This window comes from Chenopodium album, chromosome 5 (assembly GCF_948465745.1).
Source record: "Chenopodium album chromosome 5, dcCheAlbu1.1, whole genome shotgun sequence".
Classification (NCBI taxonomy): Eukaryota; Viridiplantae; Streptophyta; class Magnoliopsida; order Caryophyllales; family Amaranthaceae; genus Chenopodium; species Chenopodium album.
Window position 1 is genome coordinate 5,657,211 of NC_137838.1, and position 27,094 is coordinate 5,684,304.

The window sequence follows — 27,094 nt, forward strand, 5'->3', positions numbered from 1 at the left end:
TATATGGGACTATGGGTTATTGATGTGAGTGCTTATTATATACTACGTACTATTATTTAAATCATATGCACTAGCTAGTTTATGAGCACCCCATGCATTTACAATATTTACCTCTTAAAATAACTAGTTTCTAATTACTCTTTATGTTTTCTAATTTTTAGAAATGACCCTCTTTATTGATTTTGCGGCAACACTTGCAATGATCACGGCTCAATTGATTCTAGCCGTGATCGCCCTTGCATACGCATACATAGAGGAGAGAAATTTTAAAATACAGGATATGGTTGCATATACTATGACTATCGCAGCCATATTCCTAGTACCATCGGCTGTCATCTTCGAATGGTAAGCACATTTCGATCACAATCTACTTTATTTCATTTTGTGTATTTTTTTAAGAGTATTCCGTCACTAATTTATTTTAATTAAAAAAAAATCTTTTTTCAAAGGAGAAAAAATCCCCAAGATCGATCCAAACTCACTTGGAAAGTAATGGGATTAAGTTTCTTATGCGGCCTTCTTGGGTAAGTTACATTTTTTCTTTATTACATTCAAAATTATAATTTTTTTCATAAACATAAACAAATAGCATTTCACTAATACAAGTATTTATGTTGAAAATTTTACTAGTTGGACAATAAGTTACAATGCATACGTGGTGAGCTTGAAGATGGTTTCTAGCACCACTACAATTGCCATTCTGAACTTATATCCTGCCATTACATTTGTATTGGCCGTTATAATCAGGTATCCTCTTCTAATTTTTGCTTAATTTGTTTTTTGTAAAGGGTTTTTTTTTTTTTTTTTCAATCAATAAGGTAAGAGGATAAACAAAAATCACATGCCCTTTCTTAATTTGAACATTTAGTCACTACTATAATTTTTCTTCTAGTTGAATCGAATTGGGTAATTTTTTTTCTTGAATTTATGAAGAAAAGGTAGCTTGTTGTTCGGGATATATAATGACCCAACTCATTACTTAATATAAAAAGCCTTAAGTATACCAATGAACCATGCTAGTTAATAAAAAGACCACTAGCCCAAGCCTATGACCTAAAAAAGTAAGAACATTACAAAGTATTATAAATGCGCAAGTCACATGGTATGACTCTCCCTCTCCCTCTATTTCTCTTACTTTCTTAATAATTCTTATGCTCTGATTAACTTAGATGCTTAGAGTTCGCCCATGATCATCATTTCGGTTCCACCATGGAACAGTAGGTTTTAGTGGTTTATGAGCAAAGGTTAACTTAAGTTTTTTATGGTTTAGTGAACTGTGAATATTAGGAAACAGCGGTTAATATCTTGTTGCTTGTTTGTTTAATTCATTGATGAGATTAAACTTATAAGTAGTATTAATTAGCTTGTTGGGTTTGCGGTGATTTTCTATCCTTTAGTGATTAAAAAATTTGTTTGATATACCTCTTGATATAACATTTTAAGTTGTACTAGTCATCATTTAATTAAAAGTCAATTTCATTACTACGTATTTATAAATTCCCTTCAATCAGATAACTTTGAAATTAATAAAGTTCAATTGATGCTCTTTCAATTATAATGAGCATGTTGAATTATGAATTGATAAAATTTTGTTGCTTGTATACATAGGGTAGAGAGCTTTAAAATCCATACTTGGCTCTGCAAATCAAAAATAGCCGGCATCGTGATCGCCATATCTGGAACCATGATCCTGAGCTTTTGCAAGGGTCATGTAATCCAGATTTGGCCCTCGCTGCAACACGATAATTATCGGTCTAAAACCGATCATAGTCGCCGGCTCCCGAGCGCTCCTCGTCAAGAGATCCTAGGATTCTTCTTGGCTGTACTAAGCTGTGTTACAGCATCCGCGTCGAGCATCATCCAGGTATATAAATGTTAAAACTATCGTCTACATTATTTACATTTTTAAATATGTAGTAGTAGACTAGCAGTGAATTCCAGTTTGATTTGGAATTTCACTAAGTTAATTAATAAAAAGCGCAATGTAATAAGTATTTGTAATATAAAAGAATGAATAACATGATACTTTTACGGTCATCTGCCTTCATAAATCATAATCTATCTTACGATTGTAGTCCTCCGTGTATTATATACGAAGTATATTGTTAGGGGATATGTGCTGTTTTTATGACATTCATATTGGTAATAATATAGAGAAAATGAATAACATGATACTTTTATGGTCATGTGGTCATCTGCCTTCATAATCTTACTATGATAGTACTTAAATTGTTGCCTTTAATTTATTATAAAGTGCATAGTAAATTAGGGGCTATTTACTGTTTTTATGACATTGTTTTAGAGTTTAGCATATTGGTAATAACACAAAGAAAATGATATAAACATTTAAGATTTTTAAAAAAAATAAATTTAGAGAGAATTTATGGTATACAAATATACAATCATATATAAATACTCTATATGTGAAACACATACATGTACAACGTAGATAATGTTGTATTTTTATATTGTAGTGAAAAAATTATGTGAAAATAATACCCCTTTATTGCGAGTAATATTAACGGAGGGAGAATTTGATTAAATTAAAAGGTGATAAATAGTACTCTACTATATAGTATAATATTTACCACCAAGCCATAATAGGAATGTTAAAAAGTGTCTTACATAAGAGAGTTCGAACCTCAGACTATATATAATATATTTACCACCAAGCCATAATAGTCTACTTAATACTTACCTCCATTTTTGATTAGTTGACACGTATTCCTTTTTAAGAAGTTTTTTTTTAGTTGACACGTTTCTTTTTTGAGTTAGCTTTATACCTTGCTTTTTAAGTGTGTCCCACTTGCTTTATCATTCTCTTTCACTCTCTCTCCTTTCCTTAATATGTGTGTCTAAATTGAACGTATGACGTGTCAACTAAATAGAAACAGAGGAAGTATTATGTACAGTTCAGGTATTTTGAATTTTAATTTGGGGCCGTTTAATATATTGGGCCTTTGCTAAGGACCAACTTGTATAGGGCCTTAGCCGGCATTGTTATTGTTAATTAGCCAATATGTATAATAATTACTTTTTTATTGGGTAAATTAGGCAAAAATCATGGTGTTCTTTCCGGACCAGTTGAGCATTAGTGCCTTAATTGTAACAAATGGTGCCATTCAGTGTCTGTTTTTTACACTCATCAGAAACAAGGGGCGATTGCCTTACACCTGGGTCTTCAAAGCTAACGATGGCCTAGTTCTGATGTGGTTGATTGTACTATTTGCGGTAAAATTTAAATAAATCACATTTGCTTCAAAAAAAAAAATAATAATAATAAAATACATGATTAATTCTATATTTTTTTATTTGTAGGGGGTTTTCGGTTCGGGGATAAATATGGTCCTTACAAATTGGTGTATTAAGAAAAAAGGACCATTTTTTGTTTCCATTTTTGGTCCGGTTACATTATTCGTCGTAGCCTTTTTCAGCCCTCTCATCCTGGATGAGAAATTATATATAGGAAGGTATGTATATAACTATATACTACCAACTATTTCATTTTAAAAAATTTCTAATTGTTGTAATTTTCTTATATATAAATAAATTATCTAAAATTTATATTTTGCAGTGTCATAGGAGCAATAATAATAGCTGGCGGCGTTTACTTAGTTTTGTGGGCTAAAAATAAGGAAGAAGCTCAACAGAACGATATGGAAGTTTGATAAGTTTAGGATTAGTTTAGGAATTAATAGCCTGTTCAAACGAAGAAATGCAATTTTATTTTATTTTTTTTAATTTTTTTTTGGTGTTTAGAGAGCCACAAGGGCGGGGTGAGAATCGATCCCAAGATCTCTTGGAACCGGGAGAAAAACTCTAACCACTTGAGCTACCCCTCACTCTCAATAAATGTATTTTATGAAACTATCAAAATTTTACTTTTGTTATTTTTATATGTAATTAATCGTAATGTTACTCTTTTTATGAATTGAAAATGATACAAGTATTAGTTTTATACTTTTATGAGGTTATTAATTATATTTTCTAAAGTATATCACTGTTGGGCCTATTCAAAAAAAAAGTATATCACTGTTGGGCCAGTAATTCAATACTCCAAATTTAATACTAGTATCATATAAGACCAGTTGGACTTTTCTTTCTACTAGTATGGCCTAATTTAATACCGACTTTACATGTAAATCAAATACTTACTAATTTACTATCATATCTATAATTTATAATAATTATTACTAAAATTAAAACCGCTGACATTATCTTTGTATACATGTTATTTTTCAATTAAAAAATTTTCCTTCAAAATTGATTATGACGTCATCTTTTTTTCAATCATTATTTTTTCAATTTCTTATCTTTCTAACGAATAAATTCAAATATTCAAAAGATTATTTTTTAAAAAATAAATAAAAGTATGAGTATCAATTACTAAAAACGCATTAATGAACTCTTTCATATGATTTGTTGTAAAATCATTAATTAATTAATAATATAATAATAATAAAAATATCTTTTAAATTCTTAAATCGTGTATCGCACGATTACTAATCTAGTAACTAATATATAGAGCTAAATTTTAGCCAGTACGATTACTAATCTAGTAACTAATATATAGAGCTAAACTTTTAGCTAGTTCACGAAATTGCGACACTTGGCGTTCCAACTTTTCGCCAAGTGTCGTGCCATGTTGGATAGATTTAAATAGACTTCATACGATAAAAAAAATACAGTTTTATTATGGATTAAATACCAAAATGTTAGATGTACAAATTGAATTATAATTTTATTCAAAAAAAAAAATTATATGATTATAATTCTAAAAAATTATCATATAAATTTATTTTTTATATCACAATATTTTTTGGAGCGAAGGAAGTAGTTCAAAGCGTAAAACACCCATTTATAATATATACTAATCGGTTAAATTATGTACTTCACAATCTAATAGAATGGATACCTGTCAATTAGGGTTGGGTCATGAAACATCTTGGATTGAGTCACTCCAGGTTATAAGTCAAGAAATATTCAACCCTTGCCCAAAGTTTTGGATTCGGGTCATTCCGACGTGCTTTGAACATTTATTTTATTTAGTTTATTTTTTGGTATTTTTTTATTTTTTTTAATATATAAAGTGAACATTTTCACCAACATTATTATTAGTCATTACATGCCTACTAGATAACAAGTCGTCAGAAAAACACATCTATTCATCAACTCAGGCATCGCACGGGGCACAAAACTAGTGTATTTATATAAGATCAGTAGGATATTAGACTAATAAATACTACAAACTATATTGATCATCAATCCTATATAAATCAAATATAACAATTTTATATATATGCATGTAAATCAAATCATTACTACATACAAATCATATAGTATCGGTAGGATATTACTACTTACAAATCATATAGCAATTGTATGTATATACATGTAAATCAAATAAATACTACATATCATATAAAATCAGCAGGATATTGGAGTACAATTGTACAAATCATATCAATCAAATTAATCCTATATAAATCAAATCATTACTACAAATCATATAAGATAGGTAAGATATTTTTACTAATAAATATTACAAACCATATCGATCAAATAAATCCTAAATGTTTTCTCTATTTTAGTAAACTAGCCTTTTGACCCGTTCGATGCACGGGTTGTTACATAGGTTATTTTTCTTGAAAAGTGTTAGTGTTGTTGTGGGATTATATTAGATATATATACATAGATATTGTAGGGCATGAAATGACACATTAGTTTAAGTTATATTTAAGTTTAGGATATGAAAAGACTATTTTATTGTTAATATAATGAACACAAATTAGTTTAACTTTAATTTATCATATTAATTATGAAACACTTAATTTTCTTACTTAAATTTGTAAGTTTTAGAATGCATAAAGATTAAAAGACTCAAACATTATTTATATACTTTGTTTTTATATTAAAATGAAAATTTAAAAAGAATGGATTAAGAGAGGTGACATGTGGCTTAGTATAGATTTGTGGTTTGTGTTTTTAAATACTAAGGATAGATAGATATAGATTATATATACCAATTATATGTATATGTATATATATATACATGATATGAAAATCAAATAATTAATTACTACAAATCATATCGATCAAATCAATCTTATAAATTTTTCCTAATAGTAAAATAAATATAAATTGAAAGTATAATTATGACTTTTATAGAAAATATATACTAAATCAAATAAAATCAATGCTTTATGCGAATCAAATCCTTATCCTATAGTTAATGCAGATCAAAGATTTTACAACCAAAAAAAAAAAATGGTTATAAAACGAAGTTGATGAATGTTGATACAACACACAAGAAAACTCAAGTTTGGCAAATATGGTGAATAGCAACAAAAAATCCCCTACTCTTCTGTTAGTCACATTAGTTTGTGTTTTTGTTTTAAGCCAAAAAAGTGTAAATTGTCAGCAAGAATATACTGTGCATGTAATCAATCAAATTTCCAGTGAATCTGTTACCATTCACTGTCAGTCCAAGGATGATGATCTTGGATCACAGACGCTTGCAGCTAACGGCGGAGAATTTCATTGGACGTTTAAAGTAAACGTTCCACTAACTACGCTCTATAGTTGTGATGCCACCTCTAGTAAAGGTCATGCTCATTTTGATGCATTTCATGTTGATGCTGGCTTTCTAAATAAATGTGATGGTCACAAAGACTGTACTTGGCATGCTCTAGATAATGGAATTAACTTGTATAATGCGCCTGCTAAAGCCGATGAGCTAGTCGCCAAATGGGAGAGCTAACTCAATTATTTATGAATATGATGTATCATTAATGAAATTATTATTAATAAAATTACCGAGTATTAAATTTCTCTTTTGTACCAACCTCACTTTATGTGATATAATACTTCCGTTTCATATTATTTGCAACGATTAGACATTTTTCTTCTATACTCTATTCATATCGTTGTATATAATATGAAACGGAGTTAGTATGTAGTCCTAAAATGTTCACCTCATATGTTTTTCCAACAATCATGAATGTTAATTTTTTTACAAAAATTACCTCTAATTTGCGACAATAATTGTGCAAATTTAACTTTCCCATTTAAAATTTGTTTTTCCATATACTTTTATTACTTTCTCTCTCTACTTTTTTGCATACCCAATGTACTTCACTACTCCGTAAATTGTCTACAAGGGACTATCATTAAGGGACAGAGGGAGTAATAACTAGTTTTTTATTAGACTGTTGTGCAATACATGGTTAGTTTATATGTATATATAATATAAATTGTAACTTTTTCTGTTCTTTTTTACTTGAATTGTTTCCTTTATCACGTTTGCAAATGCAAAATTTTAACAATTAATAACTTTAACAATTAATAACTTTAATTCTTCATAAGTAAAAATTATATATTATGATAATACTTATTGAGACGAATTCAAAAAAAAAAAAAATTAAAACCCCACACATAAATATGTTTTTCCTTTTATATTATTCACAAAAAAAGGTCAAAGGAGTGGTGGTGAATAGTGTAAAAGTCAAAGCGAGTCAAGTAAAAACAACGGAGGAAGTATTTATTAGGTCCCGTTCACTTTACCTTACTTTTGCTGGACTGAAATTATTTTTTTACTAAACTGAAATTATTTTTGATAAACTTAAATTATTTTTATTGAATTGAAATTAATTTTATTGAACTAAAATTATTTTTGCTAACTGAAATAGACACGGAGAAAGTATGAAAAACAATCGATCGCTAAATACCATTTTCTAAATAAACAACAATAACAAATACTTGCACTTTGAATTAACATACACGTTCCATTTAGCTTGTCAACCTTGTTTTAATTAATCAACACTTTTAATATACTTAAATTGCAACAAACAATACCATAATACAATTTCTTATGTGGTTGATATTAAATAAATAGAAACCACTTCATTTGAAAAACGGAATGCATCACTCCACTCAATCGATCTCCATCAACAACCCTCTATCTTTCGAACTTTTTTTAATTTATTATTAATCAATTGGTATTATTAATCATTGGTATAAACTACAAATTAAATCAAGAAACTCAATGCCTCTATGAACTGCCTACAAAGCAAACAAATGACATTGTTAAGCATCTCAAACAACACATTTTTCAACCAAAAACTAGTGTATAGCCCGGGCGTTGCCCCGGTTGCTACTTTTTTTAGTTATGCAACTGTTAATTTTTTTAAAGACATTTAATAGTTTGTATGTGTTTTTAATACTTTTGTAGTATAACATAAATTTGTGTGCAAGATTGTAACATAAGTGAGAATTAGTTAAATGGTTAAACAATGACTTTTTTTTCTCACCCATATTGAAGGAGAATTGAGTTGATTACATGGCGTAGTATTAAGAAATTGAGTATATGACGTGGCGCAATGAGGAGTCTATGTGGCACATAGACGTTTTTAGAAACGCCTTTTAATATATTAGTATAGATTCCGAACTCATCTCAAAGACTCAAACCCCCCCTCCCCAAATCATCCTAAATTTCGTCATTTATAAATTATATGCACAAATATGTACTATCAATTTCTTATCAAATTGTAAATGTCAATTTAATTTCTAGGACTTTGACACTAAACCCCATTTCAATTTCTAGGGTTTCGACACTACACCCCTAAATACTGCTTTCCATGTTTCACAATTTCTGTTCATTTGATAAAGTTTAATAACAAAACAATTTACTTACGTTATCAACCTGGCTTCCAATTTCATCTTCATTTGAGTGTTCTCCTCCTGTTCCTACAATTAGGGGTGTTCAAAAATCGTCCAGGACCAAAAAATGACCTGGACTTGACCGAATTAGGCGATTTGATCTTCTGGTTAAGATTTTTTCGGTCCGATTCGGTCCAAAACTCTATAAAAACCGGTCTTGGACTGGATTTAGTTTTTCATAAAAATCAGTCCAAAGCGGTCTAGTCTGGGTTTTGGACCGGTTTTCGGTCTATTTCGGGTTCAGTTTTAGGTTAACCCGTCCGGTTTATGGTTCTTAAATTCTAATTTTTGGTTTTTGGTCTAGCCCGGCTCAGTTTAGTCTTAGACCGATGAACAACCCTACCTAAAATAGTACAATACCAACAACCATAATGAAGCCCTCGATTTGTTCTCTTCTCTTGAACTCTCATTAGATTGTGTTTTTCCTTCGTCAATTATACTTTCAATATTCCATAATTTAATTCAGAAAATAATTGCAACTACTTTAATTAATACTTGTTTTCCCATTTCATATTCTCTCTCTTATTTTCATTATGGCTCTACTAATTTCACCAAATATTTTCACCCGTCCCCTCTTCGTATTTAGAATTTGTTATATACACCTAATACTCAAGGTTGTACGGTATTCCCGGTGTATATAACAACCTCTTCTTCATATTGGGTCCAAATATTGGCTCCACTATATTTGAAAGACCGAAATATAACACTTGTATTTGTATGTAATTAAGTTGTACATAGAAAAAACAAGTGCATCGGACTTAATAATCAATATCAATATCAATATCAATCAATATATATATTAAAACTCATGGCAAGATATGATGTTTTGCCACGTGTTAACAATTTTGCCATTTGGCATATGAATATATGATGTGTCGTCGCTAAATTATACCATAGCATCAATATATATATTAAAACTCATGGCAAGATATGATGTTTTGCCATGTGTTAACAATTTTGCCATTTGGCATATGAATATATGATGTGTCGTCGCTAAATTATACCATAGCATTAATCATTGAAAAACTCTATGCATTAACTTTCATGTATTAATGTTAAGCTTAATTGATAAACTTTTCATATGCATGACAATTTCCCTTGGGCTGTAACTCCTTAATAATTACATAATAATAAAGTTAGTAAGAAATTAAACATTACTCCATTTTTATTTTGTGTATTAACTCATAAAATTGTATTCATAGAGTAAAAGATTATTGTGCATTATGGAGTAGTATATATTTTGACATCAAATTTATAAAGATTTGATTTATAATATTTTTATGATTTTAATGTAAAAAAATTATTCTTATAATCAAACCAACTCATACAAGCAACAAATTAATTAAGCTATCATATTAAATAATAATAATTAAAAAAAATCCTCCACTTAAGCTCTCAATGACAAACAAGCCAAAATATATATAGTTCAATTAAAGTAAAAAAATTTATAATGACCCGGGCCATCGCCCGCAAATAACTAGTCAATATATATATTAAAACTCAAAGGCAAGCATTGTAATCTTGCCACGTGTTGTCAATCTCGCCACGTGTTGCCATGTCACATACTATTACCAATCATCAATGTTTCACACAAAAATTAATAATTTGTGAGCAATAGTATTTGAACCCATGACCTCATCTTCATTAAAGTTAAACTCTAACCATTACTCCAACAACAAATCTTATGATAATAAGGTTGTATTAAAAAGAGTTATTCATGTTCATAAATACAAAAATTTTAATAGCCAACTTATATGTGTATATTTTGACAACAATATAATTATAAAATTAATTTCATTTTTTTCCATTACTCAACCTTTAGTATAAGTTATACACTTATATTTAAGTATTAAAATGTGTAACCCAAATTTAAATAAAGGTTTTTTTTTTTTAACTAAGAAATTTGTTACTAGAAGAAATTTTAATGATACGATATAATATTTAGTTACTTCATATTAATTAATAATTAACAAATGGTCGATATTGTTTTTATAAAACCACCAATGTATGTAGGTGGCTGGCATGGGCGGTTGCCGGATTGGCTAGGTGGTTGGGCTTTGGCTGGTGGGTTTTGTTCTTAATTTGTTTTTAAATTTTTTTTAAAATTTTTTTAGCCAATTGATTCGTGACATGTGTCACTTTAATTAAAAAAATAAATAAATAACTCATTCAACCGGTAACCGGTATTTGGGATTGAAGAAAAAGAAGACCCCCCAAAGTTCGGATTATTCCAGAATAAATGAAAGTTGGGATTATTTTTTCTAATTTTTCCTTTTTAATATAGTATTTTTATATGCATACAATGACCCGGGGGCAGCGCCCGGGCCAAAAAACTAGTTTCAATCCTAATTCTCAACGGCTCATCTTTATGTATTCCCAATTTTCCACCACATACACACACATACTTTGCAAGAAAAAGAGAACAACAATGGCACTCTGTAGTCACTCCACACTAACAGCATCAGCAACGATTCACACCAGGTGTTTCAGCGCTTCAAAAGAAACCAATCTTTCAAAACCCTTTTTGAAGCTTCCCCTTTTCTGGCCATGGCAAAAGGTAACTTCTAATCTAACTCTTTAATCATTCAGACCCACCGAGTGTTTGATAAAATGCCTAAGAGAATTTTTATTTTGAAAATTAGGTCAAAGTCGGCCCTCTTAGTGTTTCTCCAATGGGGTTTGGTACCTGGGCATGGGGGAATCAACTCTTGTGGGGTTACCAAGAATCAATGGACGATGAGCTTCAACAGGTTTTCAATCTTGCTGTTGATAATGGCATCAATCTTTTTGATACTGCTGATTCTTATGGAACTGGGAAATTAAATGGGCAAAGTGAGAAGCTTTTGGGCAGATTTATTCGTGAATATAAAGGTTAGTTTGTTTATGTTTTACACCCTTCTTGTTGGGGTTTGCCCATTTATAGGGATGCTTTAATTGCATATGTTTTCGATGGGACATGATACTATCTACTAGAATGTTGTGCATTGAAAGATTATGTGGTTATATTGACAAATAATTGTTAAATCAGTGCTAAAATGAAGAAACAATTAGCAATGACCTATAATCATTCAAGCATACACACAGAGTTTTCTTCATTTTAGCACTGATTTAACAATTATTTGTCAATATGTGTTTCGAACTTAACTGGAGAAGGTCTAGGAAGCCCACCTGCTTGTTCTGACAATGGGCTTGCTTGCACTTGCAACTAAATAGGAGTATTATATGAAAATAATATCGTACAGTTTGAAGTCGAGGCTCTATGAAAGGCATAGATAGCTTGTAATTATGCAAGTGGAAATGGGGATTGATTGAATTGGTGCTGTTAAAAGTTGGATAAGGAAGTTGTATGAGATACTAGTATATCTTAGAGCTGTCCATTCGGGTAAACGGGTCGGGTTTTGGTCGGGTAAGAGTGGGTCGGGTCAACTCGGGTCGGGTCAATTCGGATTAATTCCATAACCTATGCGGGTCGGGTTTGGGTTGGGTCATGCTTGAGTTGAGTCACGTCGGGTCATACTTTTTATCGGGTTTAGGTCGGGTTAATAACAGGTCGGGTTACATTCGGGGTCGGGTGAACAATAGGTCGAGTTTAATTCGGGTTTTCATGGGTTAAAACGGGTTAGGGTAATTCTCAGGTTTGAGTCGGGTTTGGTTCAAGTCAATAGAATCAGGTCGGGTCATTCTCGGGTTTGAGTCAGGTTCGGTTCAAGCCAATAATTTGCGAGTTATAATCAGGTCGGGTCATTTTCAAGTCGGGTCATTTTCAAGTTCAAGTCGGGTTCGGTTCAAGTCAATAATTTGCGGGTTATAAACAAGTTGGGTCATTTTCAAGTCAGGTCATTCTCCGATTCAAGTCGGGTTAAGTTCAAGTCAATAATTTGCAGGTTACAATCAGGTCGGGTCATTTCCAAGCCAGGTCGTATTCGGGTTCAACTAACTATAAATAGATAATTATCATTTTTATCAACCTTATTATTTCCTTTGACTATAATATATATGGCAATATACTAGAGAACTAGAGTCTATAATTTAGTAAGATAATTATCTCCTTTCACCATACAACAAATATATACTATATTTAACTCTTAAATTTGAGGATGATGCTCTTTTCTTTTGCTGCCTGGACCGACTTGGTCTCCCTAGACAAAATGCTTTGATCAACAATAATAAGGTGGTCTAAATTGCATTTAAGGTGATTTGAAATTAGGTCAGGAATAATTTGGGTTGAATTTAGGTCGGGTTTATAACAAGTCGTGTTGATTTCGAGTCGAGTTAGTAACAGACCGGGTTGAATTTTTGGGTCGGGTCAATAACAAGTCAGGTTTAATTTGGGTCAGGTTGATTTCGGATCGGGTTTGTAACAGGTTGGGTTAAATTCGGATCGGGTTAGGAACGGGTCGGGTTGAATTTAGGTCAGGTTAGTAACAAGTCGGGTTAAATTCGGGTTTTGACGGGTTAAAACGGGTTTGGGTCGATTTCGGTTTAAGTCGGATTCGGTACAAGTTAATTAAATTGGCCGTTGTAAACCGGTAAATCGATGCAAGTTGTAAACCGGTAAATTGGCCATTAAAAAGCAAATTAGATGGTTCCACCCACCCAACTGGACTCCCGGAGGGTATTAGGGATATGATAAGCATTTCGCCAATTTTTATTCCGGGTGAAAATAAGTCAAAAAATTCAAAAATTGAAGGCTAATATCCACATTTTTTTGAGAAATTTTGGTTGTTTCGGGGCCCGGTGTCTTAAAGGCTTGAGATTTTAGAGAATACATCCGGGGGTCATAAAATGCTGTTTGGAACCATATATGATCATTATATGTTGTCATAGATGTTCTTGGTAGGCTTGAGTTAATGAAATCGGGTGCAAGTTGTAATTTGGTAAATTGGTTGTTTAAAGGCAAATTAGATGGTTCCACCCACCCAATTGGACTCCCGAAGGGTATTAGGGACCTTTGTAAACATTTCGACAATTTTTTTTTCTAGGCGGAAAAAAGTAAAAAAAAATTCCAAAATTGAATGCTAATATCCACGCTTTTTGAGAAATTTTGTGGGTTTTAGGGCCTGGTGTCGAAAAGACTTTAGATTTTAGGGGATACATCTCGGGGTCATATAATTCCGTTTGGAACCATATATGATCATTATATGTTGTCATAAATGTTCTTAGTAGGCTTGATTTAATGAAATCGGTGCAAGTATTAACCGGTAAATTGGTCGTTTAAAGGGAAATTGGATGGTTACACCCACCTAATTGGACTTACGGAGGGTATTAGGGACCATGGTAAACATTTCGACAATTTTTACTTTTGGGCGAAAAAAGTCAAAAAATTCAAAAATTAATGGCTAATATATACACGCTTTTTCAAAAATTTTGGAGGTTTCGTGGCCCGGTTTTTAAAAGCCTTGAAATTTTAGGGGATACATCTCAAGGTTGTATAATGCCGTTTGGAACCATATATGATCATTATATGTTGTCATAAATGTTCGTTGTAAACTTGAATTAATGAAATCGGTGCAAGTTATAAACCGGTAAATTGACCGTTTAAAGGCAAATTGGATGGTTACACCCACCTAGTTGGACTCCCGGAGGATATTAGGGACCATGGTAAACATTTAGGCAATTTTTATATTCGGGCGAAAAAAGTCAAACAATTCCAAAATTAAAGGCTAATATCCACGTTTTTTGGAGCTTTCAGGGCCCAGTGTCTAAAAGCCTTGAAGTTTTAAAACATACATCTCGGGGTCATATAATACCGTTTGGAACCATATATGATCATTATATGTTGTCATAAATGTTTGTGGTAGGCTTGATTTAATGAAATCAGTGCAAGTTGTAAACCGGTAAATTTGCCGTATAAAGACGAATTGGATGGTTCCACCCACTTGATTGAACTCTCGGAGGGTATTAGAGAGTAGAGACCATGATAAACATTTCGGCAATTTTTATTTCGGGCGAAAATAAGTTAAAAAATTCAAAAATTGAAAGCTAAAATCCTCGCTTTTTGAGAAATTTTGGAGGTTCCGGAACCTAGTGTCGAAAATGCTTGAGATTTTAGGGGATATATCTCAGGGTCATATAATGTCGTTTGGAACCATATATAATCATTATATGTTGTCATAAATGTTTGTGGTATGCTTGAATCAATGAAATCGGTGCAAGTTGTAAATCGGTAAATTTGCCTTTGAATGGCAAATTGGATGGTTCCACCCACCCAATTAGACTCCCAGAGGGTATTAGAGACCATGGTAAGCATTTCGGCAATTTAATTTTCGGGCGAAAAGAAGTTAAAAAATTCCAAAATTGAAGTCTAATATCCACACTTTTTGAGAGATTTTAGAGGTTTCGGGGCCCGATGTTGAAAAGTTTTGAAATTTTAGGGAATACATTTCGAGGTCATATAAATGTCGTTTGAAATCATATATGATCGTTATTTGTTGTCATAAATGTTCGTTGTAGGCTTGAGTTGATTAAATCAGTGGAAGTTGTAAACCGGTAACTCTGCTGTTTAAAGGCAAATTATATGGTTCAACCCACCTAATTGGACTCCCGGAAGGTATTAGGGACAATAGTAAACATTTCGGTTATTTTTATTTTCGGGCAAAAACAGTCAAAAAAAAATTCCAAAATTGTAGTCTAATATCCACGCTTTTGTGAAATTTTGGATGTTTCGGGGCCTTGTGTTGAAAAGTCTTGAAATTTTAGGGAATACATTTCGGGATCTTATAATGTAATTTGGAACCATATATGATCATTATTTGTTGTCATAAGTGTTCGTGGTAAGCTTGAGTTAATGAAATCGATGCAAGTTGTAAATCGGTAAATTGGTCATTTAAAGACAAATTTGATTTTTCAACCTACCTAATTGGACTCTCGGATGGTATTAGGGACCATGGTAAATATTTCGGCAATTTTTATTTTCGGGCAAAAAGAAGTCTTAAAATTCCAAAATTGAAGGATAATATCCACGTTTTTTGAAAAATTTTGGAGGTTTCTTGGCCCAGTGTCGAAAATACTTGAGATTTTAGGGGATACATCTCGGGGTCATATAATGCTGTTTAGAACCATATACGATAATTATATGTTATTATAAATGTTCGTTGTAGGCTTGAGTTAATGAAATCGAAGAAGTTGTAAACTGCTAAATTTTGACCGTTTAAAGGCAAATTGGATGGTTCCTCCCACCCATTTGGACTCCTGGAGGGTATTAGGGACCATGGTAAATATTTTGGGCAATTTTTATTTCCGAGCGAAAAAAGTAAAAAAAAAATTCCAAAATTGAAATCCACGCATTTTGCGAAATTTTGAAGATTTCGCGGCTGTCGAAAAGTTTTGAAATTCTACGGAATACATATCGGGGTCTTATAATGCTGTTTAGAACCATATATGATCTTTATATATTGTCATAATTGTTCGTGGTAGGCTTGAGTTAATGAAATCGATATAGGTAGTAAATCGGTAAATTTGCCGGTTTAAGGCAAATTGGATGCTTCCACCCACCCAATGGGACTTCCGGGGGGAATTAGGTACCATGGGAAACATTTCGGCAATTTTATTTCTGGGCGAAAAATAGTCAAAAAAATTCAAAAATTGAAGGCTAATATCCACGTTTTTTGAGAAATTTTGTAGGTTTCGAGGCCCATTGTCGAAAAGCCTGAGGTTTTAGGGGATATATCTCAGGGTCATATAATGTCGTTTGGAACCATATATGATCATTATATGTTGTCATAAATGTTCGTAGTAGGCTTGAATTAATGAAATCGGTGAGAGTTGTAAATCGGTAAATTGGTCGTTTAAAGGCAAATTGGATGGTTCCACCTACCAACTTTGACCCCTGAAGGATATTAGGGATCATGGTAAACATTTCAGCAATTTTTATTCGAAGGCGAAGATTAGTAAAAAAAATTCAAAAATTAAAGGCTAATATATTCGTTTTTTGTGAAATTTTGGAGTTTTCGAGGCTCGGTGTCTAAAAGTCTTGAAATTATAGAGAATACATCTCGGGGTCATATAATTTTTTTTAGAACCATATATAATCATTATTTGTTGTCATAAATGTTCGTGGTAAGCTTGAGTTAACGAAATCGGTGCAAGTTGTAAACGGTAAACTGGTTGTTTAAAGGCAAATTGGATGGTTCTACCCACCCAATTGGACTCCCGTGGGGTATTAGGGACCAAGGTATACATTTCGGTAATTTTTATTTCCGTGAGAAAATAAGTAAAAAAAATCCGAAATTGAAGGCTAATATCCATGTTTTTTGAGAAATTTCGAATGTTTCTGGGCCCGGTGTCGAAAAGAAATGAGATTTTAGGGGATACGTCTCGGGGTCATTTAATGCCGTTTGGAACCTTAAATGATATTATATGTTATCATAAATGTTCGTGGTAGGCTTGAGTTAATGAAATCGGTGCAATTGTAAACCGGTAAATTGGCCGTTTAAAGGCACATTGGATGGTTCCACTCATCCAATTGGACTCCTAGAGGGTATTAGGGACCATGGTAAACATTTCGGCAATTTTTATTTTTGGGCTAAAAGAAGTTAAAAAATTTCAAAATTGAAGACTAATATCCACAATTTTTGAGAAATTTTGGAAGTTTCAGGGCCCGGTGTCGAAAGTCTTTAAATTCTAGAGGATATATATCTCGGGGTCATATAATGCCGTTTGGAACCATTTATGATCGTTATTTGTTGTTATAAATGTTCGTGGTATGCTTGAGTTAATGAAATCAGTGCAAATTGTGAACCAGTAAATTCTTCGTTTAAAGGCAAATTGGATGATTCCACCCACCTAATTGGATTCCCGGAGGGTATTAGGGATCATGGTAAACATTTCGGCAATTTTTACTTTCGGGCGAAAAAATTCAAAAAATTCCAAAATTAAAGGCTAATATCCACATTTTTTGAAAATTTTTGGAGCTTTGTGTCTAAAAGCCTTGAAATTTTAGAGCATACATCTCGGGGTCATATAATGCCGTTTGGAACTATATATGATCATTATATGTTGTCATAAATGTTTGTGGTAGGCTTGATTTAATGAAATCGGTGCAAGTTGTAAACCGGTAAATTTGCCATATAAAGACGAATTGGATTGTTCCACCCACCTAATTGGACTCTCGGTTGGTATTAGAGACCATGATAAATATTTCGACAATTTTCTTTTTCGGGCTAAAAGAAGTCAAAAATTTCAAAATTGAAGACAAATATCCACACTTTTTGAGAAATTTTGAATGTTTCAGGACCCGGTGTCAAAAGTTTTGAGATTTTAGGGGATACATCTCGGGGTCATATAATGCCGTTTGGAACCATATATGATCATTATAGGTTGTCATAAATGTTCGTAGTAGGCTTGAGTTAATTAAATTGGTGCAACATGTAAACCAGTAAATTGGCCGTTTAAAGGCAAATAGGATGGTTTCACCCACTCAATTGGAATCACGGAAGGTATTAGGAAACCATGGTAAACATTTCGGCAATTTTTATTTTCGGGCGAAAAAAAGTAAAAAAATACACTAAAATTGAAGGCTAATATCCACGCTTTTTGAGAAATTTTGGAGGTTTCGGAGCCCGGTGTCGAAAAGTCTTTAGATTTTAGGGGATACATCTCGGGTTTATATAATGCCGTTTGGAACCATATATGATCATTGTATGATGTCATAAATGTTTGTGGTAGACTTGAGTTAATGAATTTGGCACAAATTGTAAACCGGTAAATTGACCGTTTAAAGGCGAATTGGATGGTTCCACCCACCCAATTGGACTCCCAGAGGGTATTAGAGACCATGGTAAATATTTCGGCAATTTTTATTTACGGGCGAATTTTTTTAAAAAATTCTAAAATTGAATGCTATTATCCACGTTTTTTGAGAATTTTTAGAGTTTTCGGGGCCTGGTTTCGAAAAGTCTTGAAATTATAGAGAATATATCTCGGGGTCATATAATGTAGTTTAGAACCATACATGATCATTATTTGTTGTCATAAATGTTCGTGGTAGGCTTGAATTAATGAAATTGGTGCAAGTTGTAAACCGGTAAATTGGTCGTTTAAAAGCAAATCGGATGGTTCCACCCACCCAATTAGACTCCCGGAGGGTATTAGGGACCATAGTAAACACTTTGACAATTTTTATATTAGGGCGAAAAAAAGTTAAAAAATTCCAAAATTGAAGGCAAATATCCACTCTTTTTGAGAAATTTCGATTCTTTCGGGGCCCGTTGTCGAAAAGAATTGATATTTTAGGGGATGCATCTTGGGGTCATATAATGCCGTTTGGAACCATATATGATCATTATATGTTGTCCTAATTGTTCCACCTAGCCAATTGGACTCCCGGAGGGTATTAGGGACCATGGTAAACATTTCGGCAATTTTTATTTTCGGGTGAAATAAAATAAAAAAAATTCCCAAATTGAAGGCTAATATTCACGCTTTTTGAGAAATTTTGGATATTTCGGGTAGAGCTGTCGATTTGGGTAAACGGGTCGGGTTTAGGTTGGTAAGAGTAGGTCGGGTCAACTCGAGTCGGGTTAATTCGGATTAATTCCATAGCCTATGCGGGTCAGGTTTGGGTTGGGTCATGCTTGAGTCGGGTTACGTCGGGTCATACTCCTTATCGGGTTTGGGTCAGGTTAATAATGGGTCGTGTGAACAATAGGTCGAGTTTAATTCAGGTTTTCACTGGTTAAAACGGGTTAGGGTAATTCTCGGGTTCGAGTCGAGTTTGGTTTAAGTCAATAATTTGCGGGTTAGAATCAGGTCTGATCATTCTCGGGTTTGAGTCGGGTTTGGTTCAAGTAAATAATTTGCGGGTTATAATTAGGTCTGATCATTTTCAAGTCGAGTCATTCTCGGGTTCTAGTCGATTTCAGTTCAAGTCAATAATTTGCGGGTTATAATCAGGTTGTGTCATTTCCAAGTCGGGTCATTCTCCGATTTAAGTCAGGCCATTTCCAATTCAGGTTGTATTCGGGTTCAACTAACTACAAATAGATAATTATCATTTTTATCAAGCTAATTATTTCCTTTGACTATAATATATATGGCAATATAATAGGGAACTATAGTCTATAATTTAGTAAGATAATTATCTCCTTTGCCCATACAACAAATATATACTATATTTAACTCTTAAATTTGAGGATGATTCTCTTTTCTTTTGCTGGCCTGGACCGACTTGGTCTCCCTAGACCAAATGCTTTGATGAACAATAATAAGGTGGTCTAAATTGCATTTAAGGTGATTTGAAATCGGGTCAGGAACAATTTGGGTTGAATGTAGGTCGGGTCAATAACAAGTCGTGTTGATTTCGAGCCGGGTTAATAACATATCGGGTTGAATTTTTTGGTCGGGTTAGTAATAGGTCTGGTAAAATTCGGGTCGGGTCAATAACAAGTCGGGTTGAATTTGGGTCAGGTTAATTTCAAGCCGGGTTGATTTCGGGTCGGATTTGTATCATTTTGGGTTAAATTCGGGTCGGGTTAGGAACGGGTCGGGTTGAATTCAGGTCAGGTTAGTAACAAGTCGGGTTAAATTCGGGTTTTGACGGGTTAAAACGGGTTTGGGTCAATTTCGGTTGAAGTCGGGTTCGGTTCAGGTCAATAATTTACGGGTTACATTCGGGTCGGGTCATCTCCAGGTCTGTTCATGTTCGGGGTTCGGGGTTCGGGTATTACATACTTGGGTCAACTCGGGTCTAGGGTTGGTTTCAGGTTGGGTCAGGTCGGGTTCAGATGGTTTGGTTAATAATCGGGTTTGAGTCGGTATTTCGGGTCGGGTCAACTTTTGACAGCTCTAGTATATCTTAAAAGTCATAAATGATTGTGGTTGGATAAGGATGTTAAAGCCACACTTGTATGTGATATTCGTATATCTCATAAATTAGATAATTCGTATATCTCATAAAGCCACACTTGTATGTGATATTCGTATATCTCATAAATCAGTCATATTATAATGTAGACACAAGAAATCTGTTAATGTATTGAGTAGACCATCTAGAGGTTGTTGGAAAGTTGCATCTATTTCATCAAAGAATGACTAGAGTTTGCAATTGGCTTGTTTTTTACCCCACTATAGGCATTTTCTTAATTATACAGGGAGGATTTGACATACATGAAACACACTGCTCTTGGGAGAAAATTTACAAACCATGACAAAGCCTATCAAGAGGGGGGAAACTCATCAATTGTGAGATAAAATTACTGAGTAATCATTAGTATAAATCAAGTAAGTTTATGCTGAAAAAAAAAAGAAAAAAGAAACTAGTAAGTTATGTCACCAAAGTAGCTGATAGAAGCCCAAAGTAACCTGGAATAGAAGCCTTCAAGGAGATGGAAATCAACTAGGGTGTTTCTTAAGGAAAAGTTCACAAGATACCCTTTTACTTTTGCAAAATACACAAGATACTCATCATATCTAACTTAATGCAGTATATCTTTTACTTATAAATACCCAAGATACACAAAATACCCTCTTGATACCCTTTTACTTTTACTTATAAATCATACGCAATGCATGAAAAAACATAACAATCTATTTGCATTATTATCTTTTTTGAAATAAATCTATATGCGTTCTATGTTACTTGAACTCTTCATTTTAAGCTAAGTACTTGTGTCGGACCCTCGACACTCGGACATGGGTAGGACACTTCATTTTACTTCAAAATTATGTAAATTATTCACAAAATAGCCGAGTTGGACTCTTGGGCACGTACCCATAGCTACCCAAGTCCGAGTAACATGCATTAATTATTTTTTTGGAAACAAATCTATATGCATTATTTGATAGAAGCGAAAATCAAATATTCAAAATTGAGATCTGATGTGTGTCACACAATTAACTGGTTGTTGAACTTGTTCCACATTATTATTAATCGACAGAAGTTACTATATGTATTGTGTAAATTTAGTAGAGGGGGTGTATGGTACATTGGTGCACAAAGCTAGACATGAAGTATATCCTGTGAGTTATGCGAACATATTCATGAAATCTCTCTGTTTTGAACATTGTGTTCATGAACAATGCAATTTTGTCTTTTAATATGTCATGGACTGTTACATTATTGTTGTCTTTACATTGATTAATATTTGAATTTAAATCTGGTAAGTCCCTGAAGTATTTAGGTCACTTCATAAGGCTAGTGAATGGACTAAATGAGCATAGATGTATTATACAGAATCAATCAAGATATATTATCTGCGTGGGTTGGATAATTTGTTTGACAAAGAAAAAAACATCAGTGCTGTTAATATACTTATGAGCATGATTTAATAGGAACAAAAAGAAATTAGGAGTTATTTTAGGAAGTAGGTTTCCGGGCCTGGGTTAATTTGCAACTTTTGCAAGTGATACTTGCTTGTTGCATCGCAAGGAATCTATTTAATCTTATCCTTCTTGATTCTGTTGCAATTTCTAATATTTTTTGCTATGTGTGTTGTTGCGGATGGTTCCTTGTGATGATTCATATTAGTTGACCCCAAATTATTTTGGGACTTATTGCGATTATTGTCATAAATGATAGTTCAAGAACTAGCCACTGACAATTTGACCCATCGTTGGCATTTTCTTAGAATTAACATCTAGAGGCCTTTACGCCTTGAAAGAATTTTAATATAATGATAATACTACTCAGTAGTTAATTTTGATGGGATAACCAGCTATCTAATGACAACTCTTAAGTTCTAACTTCATATTAATAACCTTTGAGAAACTACAGAATTGTATGTGCTTTAATGCCGCAAATTGTCTGGAATACGATTCTTCTGGGGATATACTAGGTGTTTGTTTGATCTTCTAAAGATATGTTTATGTATCTCAAACTCAGTAGTACGAGGACATCTGTCAATGAATGGTTAAGGACTTTTGTTTTCTTTTTTTAGGGCTCACCTTTCACCTTGTATACTTGGTTCTTGTGGGTAGAGCATGTGTAGCTGACCTTATCTAGTGGGAAAATGGATAGTTTGGGTTGCCTATAAATTGGTACAGTTTGCATTTTTTGACCACAATAATGTCTGTCTTTTTATTGCCTATTTATGATAAATTTCAATAGCCTGAATTGTGAATGCTATCGAATAAAACAGCATTTGACATTTTCCCCCCCTCTTATAGGGAAGAAAGGAGTGCGGGATAATATTGTAATTGCAACAAAGTTTGCTGCATATCCATGGCGATTAACTCCGGGACAATTTGTGAATGCTTGCAAGTATGCCTCTTGTTCTCTGAGTTACCCCCCCCCCCCCCCTGCGGTTCAGTTTGAACGAATGGAAAGTTATGGATATCTGATTTCAGAATAATTAAAGATAAATTTGCGGGGGCTAGAATATTTGAGATTATGTTGATTAAAAGAACCTGCACGCACATGCTATTTTAGTGTTATGATCTTGAAACTGGAACTGATTGTCTGATAGTGTTTGATAGTCTAATGTTTCAGGTCTTCTCTAGACCGAATGGAACTTGAGCAGATTGGAATAGGGCAACTGCATTGGTCAACTGCAAATTATGCTCCATTGCAAGAGATGGCTCTTTGGGATGGATTAGTAGCAATGTATGAGAAGGTTATACTTTATGATGTGGAGCTCTTTCACTATGCCTCCCCTTTGCTCCTGACAGCTATCATTCCAAGAAGTTGAATTGTGCTGCAACTTTTATCAATTTTATTTTGCATCTGTGAACTAACTGTTTTGAGTTATGATGGCATTGTTAACTATAAAATGATATTGATTGTGGGATGATCTCATGATTTTGACTGCAGGGGTTGGTTCAAGCAGTTGGTGTAAGCAATTATGGTCCTAAGCAACTTGAAAAGATTTATACATATCTCAATAAAAGAGGAGTTCCTCTATGCTCTGCTCAGGTACACAGCTTATGGCATGAGCAGGTTTTATTATTTTATTGTTCATTATTAAACAGAATTATCAGAATAACAGGTTTTTTAGACGATTTCATTTTGAGTGTGGAGATAGCTGCAATTTTTGTTCGTGTGAATGTTTGTGTGTGTGTGTGTGGGGGGGGGGGGGGGGGGTAAACATGTTACATTTTCATTGCTGATAACCATTTGGTCAAGCTCTGCTGATCTTTGCATTTTGCTTCATACTTGCAGGTGCAGTTTTCTTTGTTAAGCTTGGGAGATGAGCAGATGGAGGTCAAAAATATGTGTGATTCTTTGGGCATCCAGTTAATTGCATATAGTCCTTTAGGGCTTGGGATGCTTACTGGAAAATATACTCTTTCAAATTTGCCAAGTGGGCCCAGGTACATCTCAATTACCAGTTGTTCTCTTTAATTTTGCCCGTGTGCATTGGGGTTCATCTGATAAGATAATTTCAATAAAACAGGTCCCTGCTGTTCCGGCAAATCCTCCCAGGACTGGAACCTTTGCTGCGTTGTTTGAATGCAATAGCTAGTAGGCGTCAGAAAACAATGAGTCAAGTATGTTTAATTGACTCCTTATGGCCACTGCTTGAATTTTTTGTTGTGACTTGCTAATATGGTCAGTATATGTCACATTAAGTATGATATTTGATTTGCCTATATATAATTGCCTATTTCAAGTTGCTTAGATTGTATTGGCATATTCAGAATCTTTGTTGTGGTTTAATATACCATGAAGCGTAAAACAGGGGAGTATGGGAACTGGTTTCTTGGAGTTAGTTGTGATTCCTTCCCTGCTTTTCTTCTGAGAGACCAGGGTTCAACTCTCATTTTCTGGACGAGGGTTTAAGGATGCATTACCACTATCTGCCTATCTGATGCCTGGGCATAGGGATAGGCCTTTCTTAAGATTAAAACAAAAGTAGACCTTGAAGCTACAGTAGTTATGCTATGATTATTAGCACATTAATTCAATAATATTGGTTTAAGCATAATTGTATAAAAGAAAAGGTGACATTATGCCTGTGTTGGAGTGTTTTTTTTTTTTTTTTTTTTTTTTTTTTTTTTTTTTTTTCCAAAATCAGTTTCCACTGGTTTCTTCACTCTTTATCTCCGGATATGATGATTAGACAAGTAAGCTTTTGGGAGAATTAGGCTAAGGCTACTTAATTACATTTAACTCTTGCTTTCTTAAAATTTGAGAATAGCAAGGGCTTTTCTAGCTGCCCAATGTAGACATAAATTGAGAATATGATAATCTTCTGTTAATTTTGTACTCCTTAGGTCTCATAATAAACTTCCACATAACACTTCTCTTATCCCTAATTTTTCCTCTGATCAACTAACCAATTTTAGAAATGACAAAAGTCAACTATGCAGTCCTGGAACAGAAGGAATAGAATCTGATGCTTTGTACGAGCTTGTGTTGTTGCAAGACAAGCTCTTGAATACATTGATGTAGGCATCAATTTATTGAGGTTATAGTTTGACAGTTAGTAATCAGAATAATGCCATAGTACTATAGTAGCCGTTTTTTTTTCCATAAGAAAATAGACTTATAGAAGAGAGCAGTTAACATTGTAAATTTTTGGTATGAAGTTCAGCTCTTTATACTAATTTGTTTCAAAACATAATTAACTTGACATATGAATTGGTAGAGTTTGAAAAATATATTCAAACTAAATCAAGTTTACTTGTTCTTTTCTGACTTAGATAATAGAACTAACTGAGATTGATGTTTGGGTATAATGTTTCCATTAATGTTTCCATCACATTACATATGAAACTATAAAAGGTATTAATAGTGTTTACATGACTATTTTCTTGTTTGCATATATCTTTTTAATCATGCTCAGTTCCTAATTTTTCAATAGTCAGCAGATAGCAATTAACTGGTGCATCAGCAGGGGTACAATTCCCATACCGGGTGTCAAAACTATCAGACAAACCCAGGAAAATTTGGGTGCACTTGGTTGGCGTCTCAGTAAGGATGAAATAACTCAATTGGAAGATGCAGCTCTCCAATCTCCTAGAAAGATGATCCAGAATGTATTTCAGACCAGGTAAAATGACTTGGAAGCATGCTTTTGGCATTTTGATCAATTGATGGCTACTTCATTTAGCTTATGATTAAGCTCTATAAAAGATAGTTTTGACTTTTCAAGTATTATCAACCTTTTGAAACTCGCAAAAAGTCCTTTTTGTGAATAAGATATTTCTCATCTAGTCCTACCCCCGTCCCTAAATAGCACTTCATATTTATTTATTTTTTTACTTGCAATGTTTTGACTTTTTGTAGTTTGTACTTTTCACATTTCCACTTTGACCCTTTTTTTTTTTTTATTACAAATACTTATATAAAAACAAATATTACGGAGTGTTATGTAAAATGTCATTCAAATTGGTCTTAAAGTATATTTTTAAAATATTAGCTTTTTAAAATTAAGGTTTAAGTAATTAATGGTCAAAGTTTGATGTTGATAAATGTGGAAGCCAAAAACCAAAATGGTACGATTTTTAAAGGCCTTGTCAAAATATGATCTATTTATATGGAGGGAGTTGTATATGTGCCATTGTTCAAAATTGTCATTGCAACTAGTACAAGAAAATCTTAGAAAAGCTGCAGTGCCTTTTACTCAACCTCCTATGTCTCTTTGAAATTTTAGGTAATCCCAATTTCTTGCTTCCAATTACATACATGGCGAAAATTCCAGAAGATGGTACCCATCATTTTGATTAAGGTAATTCAATTCAATTATGGGTTTTTGGCAACATGTGAATTCTCTTTTCTTATACTACAATCTAGTTCAATTTGACCTGTTTGGTAAATTTCAAATCTTGTTAAGAGCCATTATATCCTTGCTGTGCACTCTTACAGTTCTAAGTTATTACCTGATATATTCTTAGCCGTTCAGATAGTAAGAATCCTTGAGCGCAGTAAGAAATTATAAAAAAAAAAAAAGGAAAGAAAATTCAAAAAACATCAATCTGTTCATCATTGGAGAGAGACTGGATGTTCTTGTTTGCTTACAAATAATTTACTGGCCTAAATTTTGATGTCCTCACTAAACACGGCTGCTAATCTTAATCTTCGTTGTTTGACCAATCAGCTTTGAAAAATAATTTATTTAAGGATCAAATTCTTCACAATTTTGAAAAACCAATAAACCAAATTATATGGATGTCATAACCTGCAGGTATATACTTCGTAGTTCGTATATGTTTAGGGGACTATCAGCAAGCAAAGAAGACTTGCATTTTGATGTCAAAAGCAGAAGCTTGGAGATTGTTGTGGGATTTTTCTTCGAAATCATCCGATGGTGTGTTTTATTATTGCAGTAAGCAAAAAATAACCTCAAAGTATTATTACTCTCTTATGTACTCCTAAAACCATAGTTACCCAGATGCTTAAAATTCACTGCTTAGAGGAAATTATTGAGTAAACTTGAATCAGTATTTTATACACCAGTATATGTATTCATCCATCATACAACTTGATGATTTTTATTAC

General features: G+C 33.1%; 3 protein-coding genes across 5 annotated transcripts; all 3 read left to right on the forward strand.

The window, feature by feature from the left end:
• The first annotated feature begins 163 nt into the window (after positions 1-163).
• LOC145631369 (WAT1-related protein At5g13670-like) lies at positions 164-3,668 on the forward strand. Its single transcript, XM_081683438.1, has 5 exons — positions 164-345; positions 631-747; positions 1,609-1,864; positions 3,319-3,470; positions 3,575-3,668. The coding sequence occupies exons 1-5, from the start codon at positions 164-166 to the stop codon at positions 3,666-3,668; spliced, it is 801 nt and encodes a 266-aa protein (XP_081539564.1).
• Positions 3,669-6,331: 2,663 nt separating this feature from the next.
• LOC145631370 (S-protein homolog 1-like) lies at positions 6,332-6,760 on the forward strand. The gene has a single exon (XM_081683439.1). The coding sequence runs from the start codon at positions 6,332-6,334 to the stop codon at positions 6,758-6,760; it is 429 nt and encodes a 142-aa protein (XP_081539565.1).
• Positions 6,761-11,059: 4,299 nt separating this feature from the next.
• On the forward strand, positions 11,060-27,015 carry LOC145631659 (pyridoxal reductase, chloroplastic-like). Of its 3 annotated transcripts, none has more exons than XM_081683792.1 (10): positions 11,060-11,275; positions 11,361-11,589; positions 22,822-22,915; positions 23,144-23,267; positions 23,465-23,566; positions 23,813-23,964; positions 24,048-24,141; positions 25,491-25,646; positions 26,250-26,324; positions 26,781-27,015. In XM_081683792.1, exons 1-8 carry the CDS (start codon positions 11,087-11,089, stop codon positions 25,569-25,571), a joined length of 1,065 nt encoding a protein of 354 aa, XP_081539918.1. In that variant the 5' UTR covers positions 11,060-11,086; the 3' UTR covers positions 25,572-25,646; positions 26,250-26,324; positions 26,781-27,015. The 3 variants fall into 3 exon arrangements, with proteins under 3 accessions (XP_081539918.1, XP_081539919.1, XP_081539917.1); XM_081683791.1 differs by having other exon boundaries at positions 11,062-11,275; positions 25,465-25,646; XM_081683793.1 differs by lacking the exons at positions 26,250-26,324; positions 26,781-27,015 and having other exon boundaries at positions 25,458-25,607.
• Positions 27,016-27,094: the final 79 nt, after the last annotated feature.

What these genes read in the sequence shown, in the direction of transcription:
- LOC145631369 (XM_081683438.1), top strand. Translation starts at nt 164, where the DNA reads ATGACCCTCTTTATTGATTTTGCGGCAACACTTGCAATGATCACGGCT. An exon ending in GTATTGGCCGTTATAATCAG is followed by an intron (nt 748 to 1,608) that starts GTATCCTCTTCT and finishes TTGTATACATAG; the next exon opens with GGTAGAGAGCTTTAAAATCC. An exon ending in CCGCGTCGAGCATCATCCAG is followed by an intron (nt 1,865 to 3,318) that starts GTATATAAATGT and finishes TTTTATTTGTAG; the next exon opens with GGGGTTTTCGGTTCGGGGAT.
- LOC145631370 (XM_081683439.1), top strand. Translation starts at nt 6,332, where the DNA reads ATGGTGAATAGCAACAAAAAATCCCCTACTCTTCTGTTAGTCACATTA.
- LOC145631659 (XM_081683791.1), top strand. Translation starts at nt 11,087, where the DNA reads ATGTATTCCCAATTTTCCACCACATACACACACATACTTTGCAAGAAA. An exon ending in CAATTTGTGAATGCTTGCAA is followed by an intron (nt 22,916 to 23,143) that starts GTATGCCTCTTG and finishes CTAATGTTTCAG; the next exon opens with GTCTTCTCTAGACCGAATGG. An exon ending in AATTTGCCAAGTGGGCCCAG is followed by an intron (nt 23,965 to 24,047) that starts GTACATCTCAAT and finishes TCAATAAAACAG; the next exon opens with GTCCCTGCTGTTCCGGCAAA.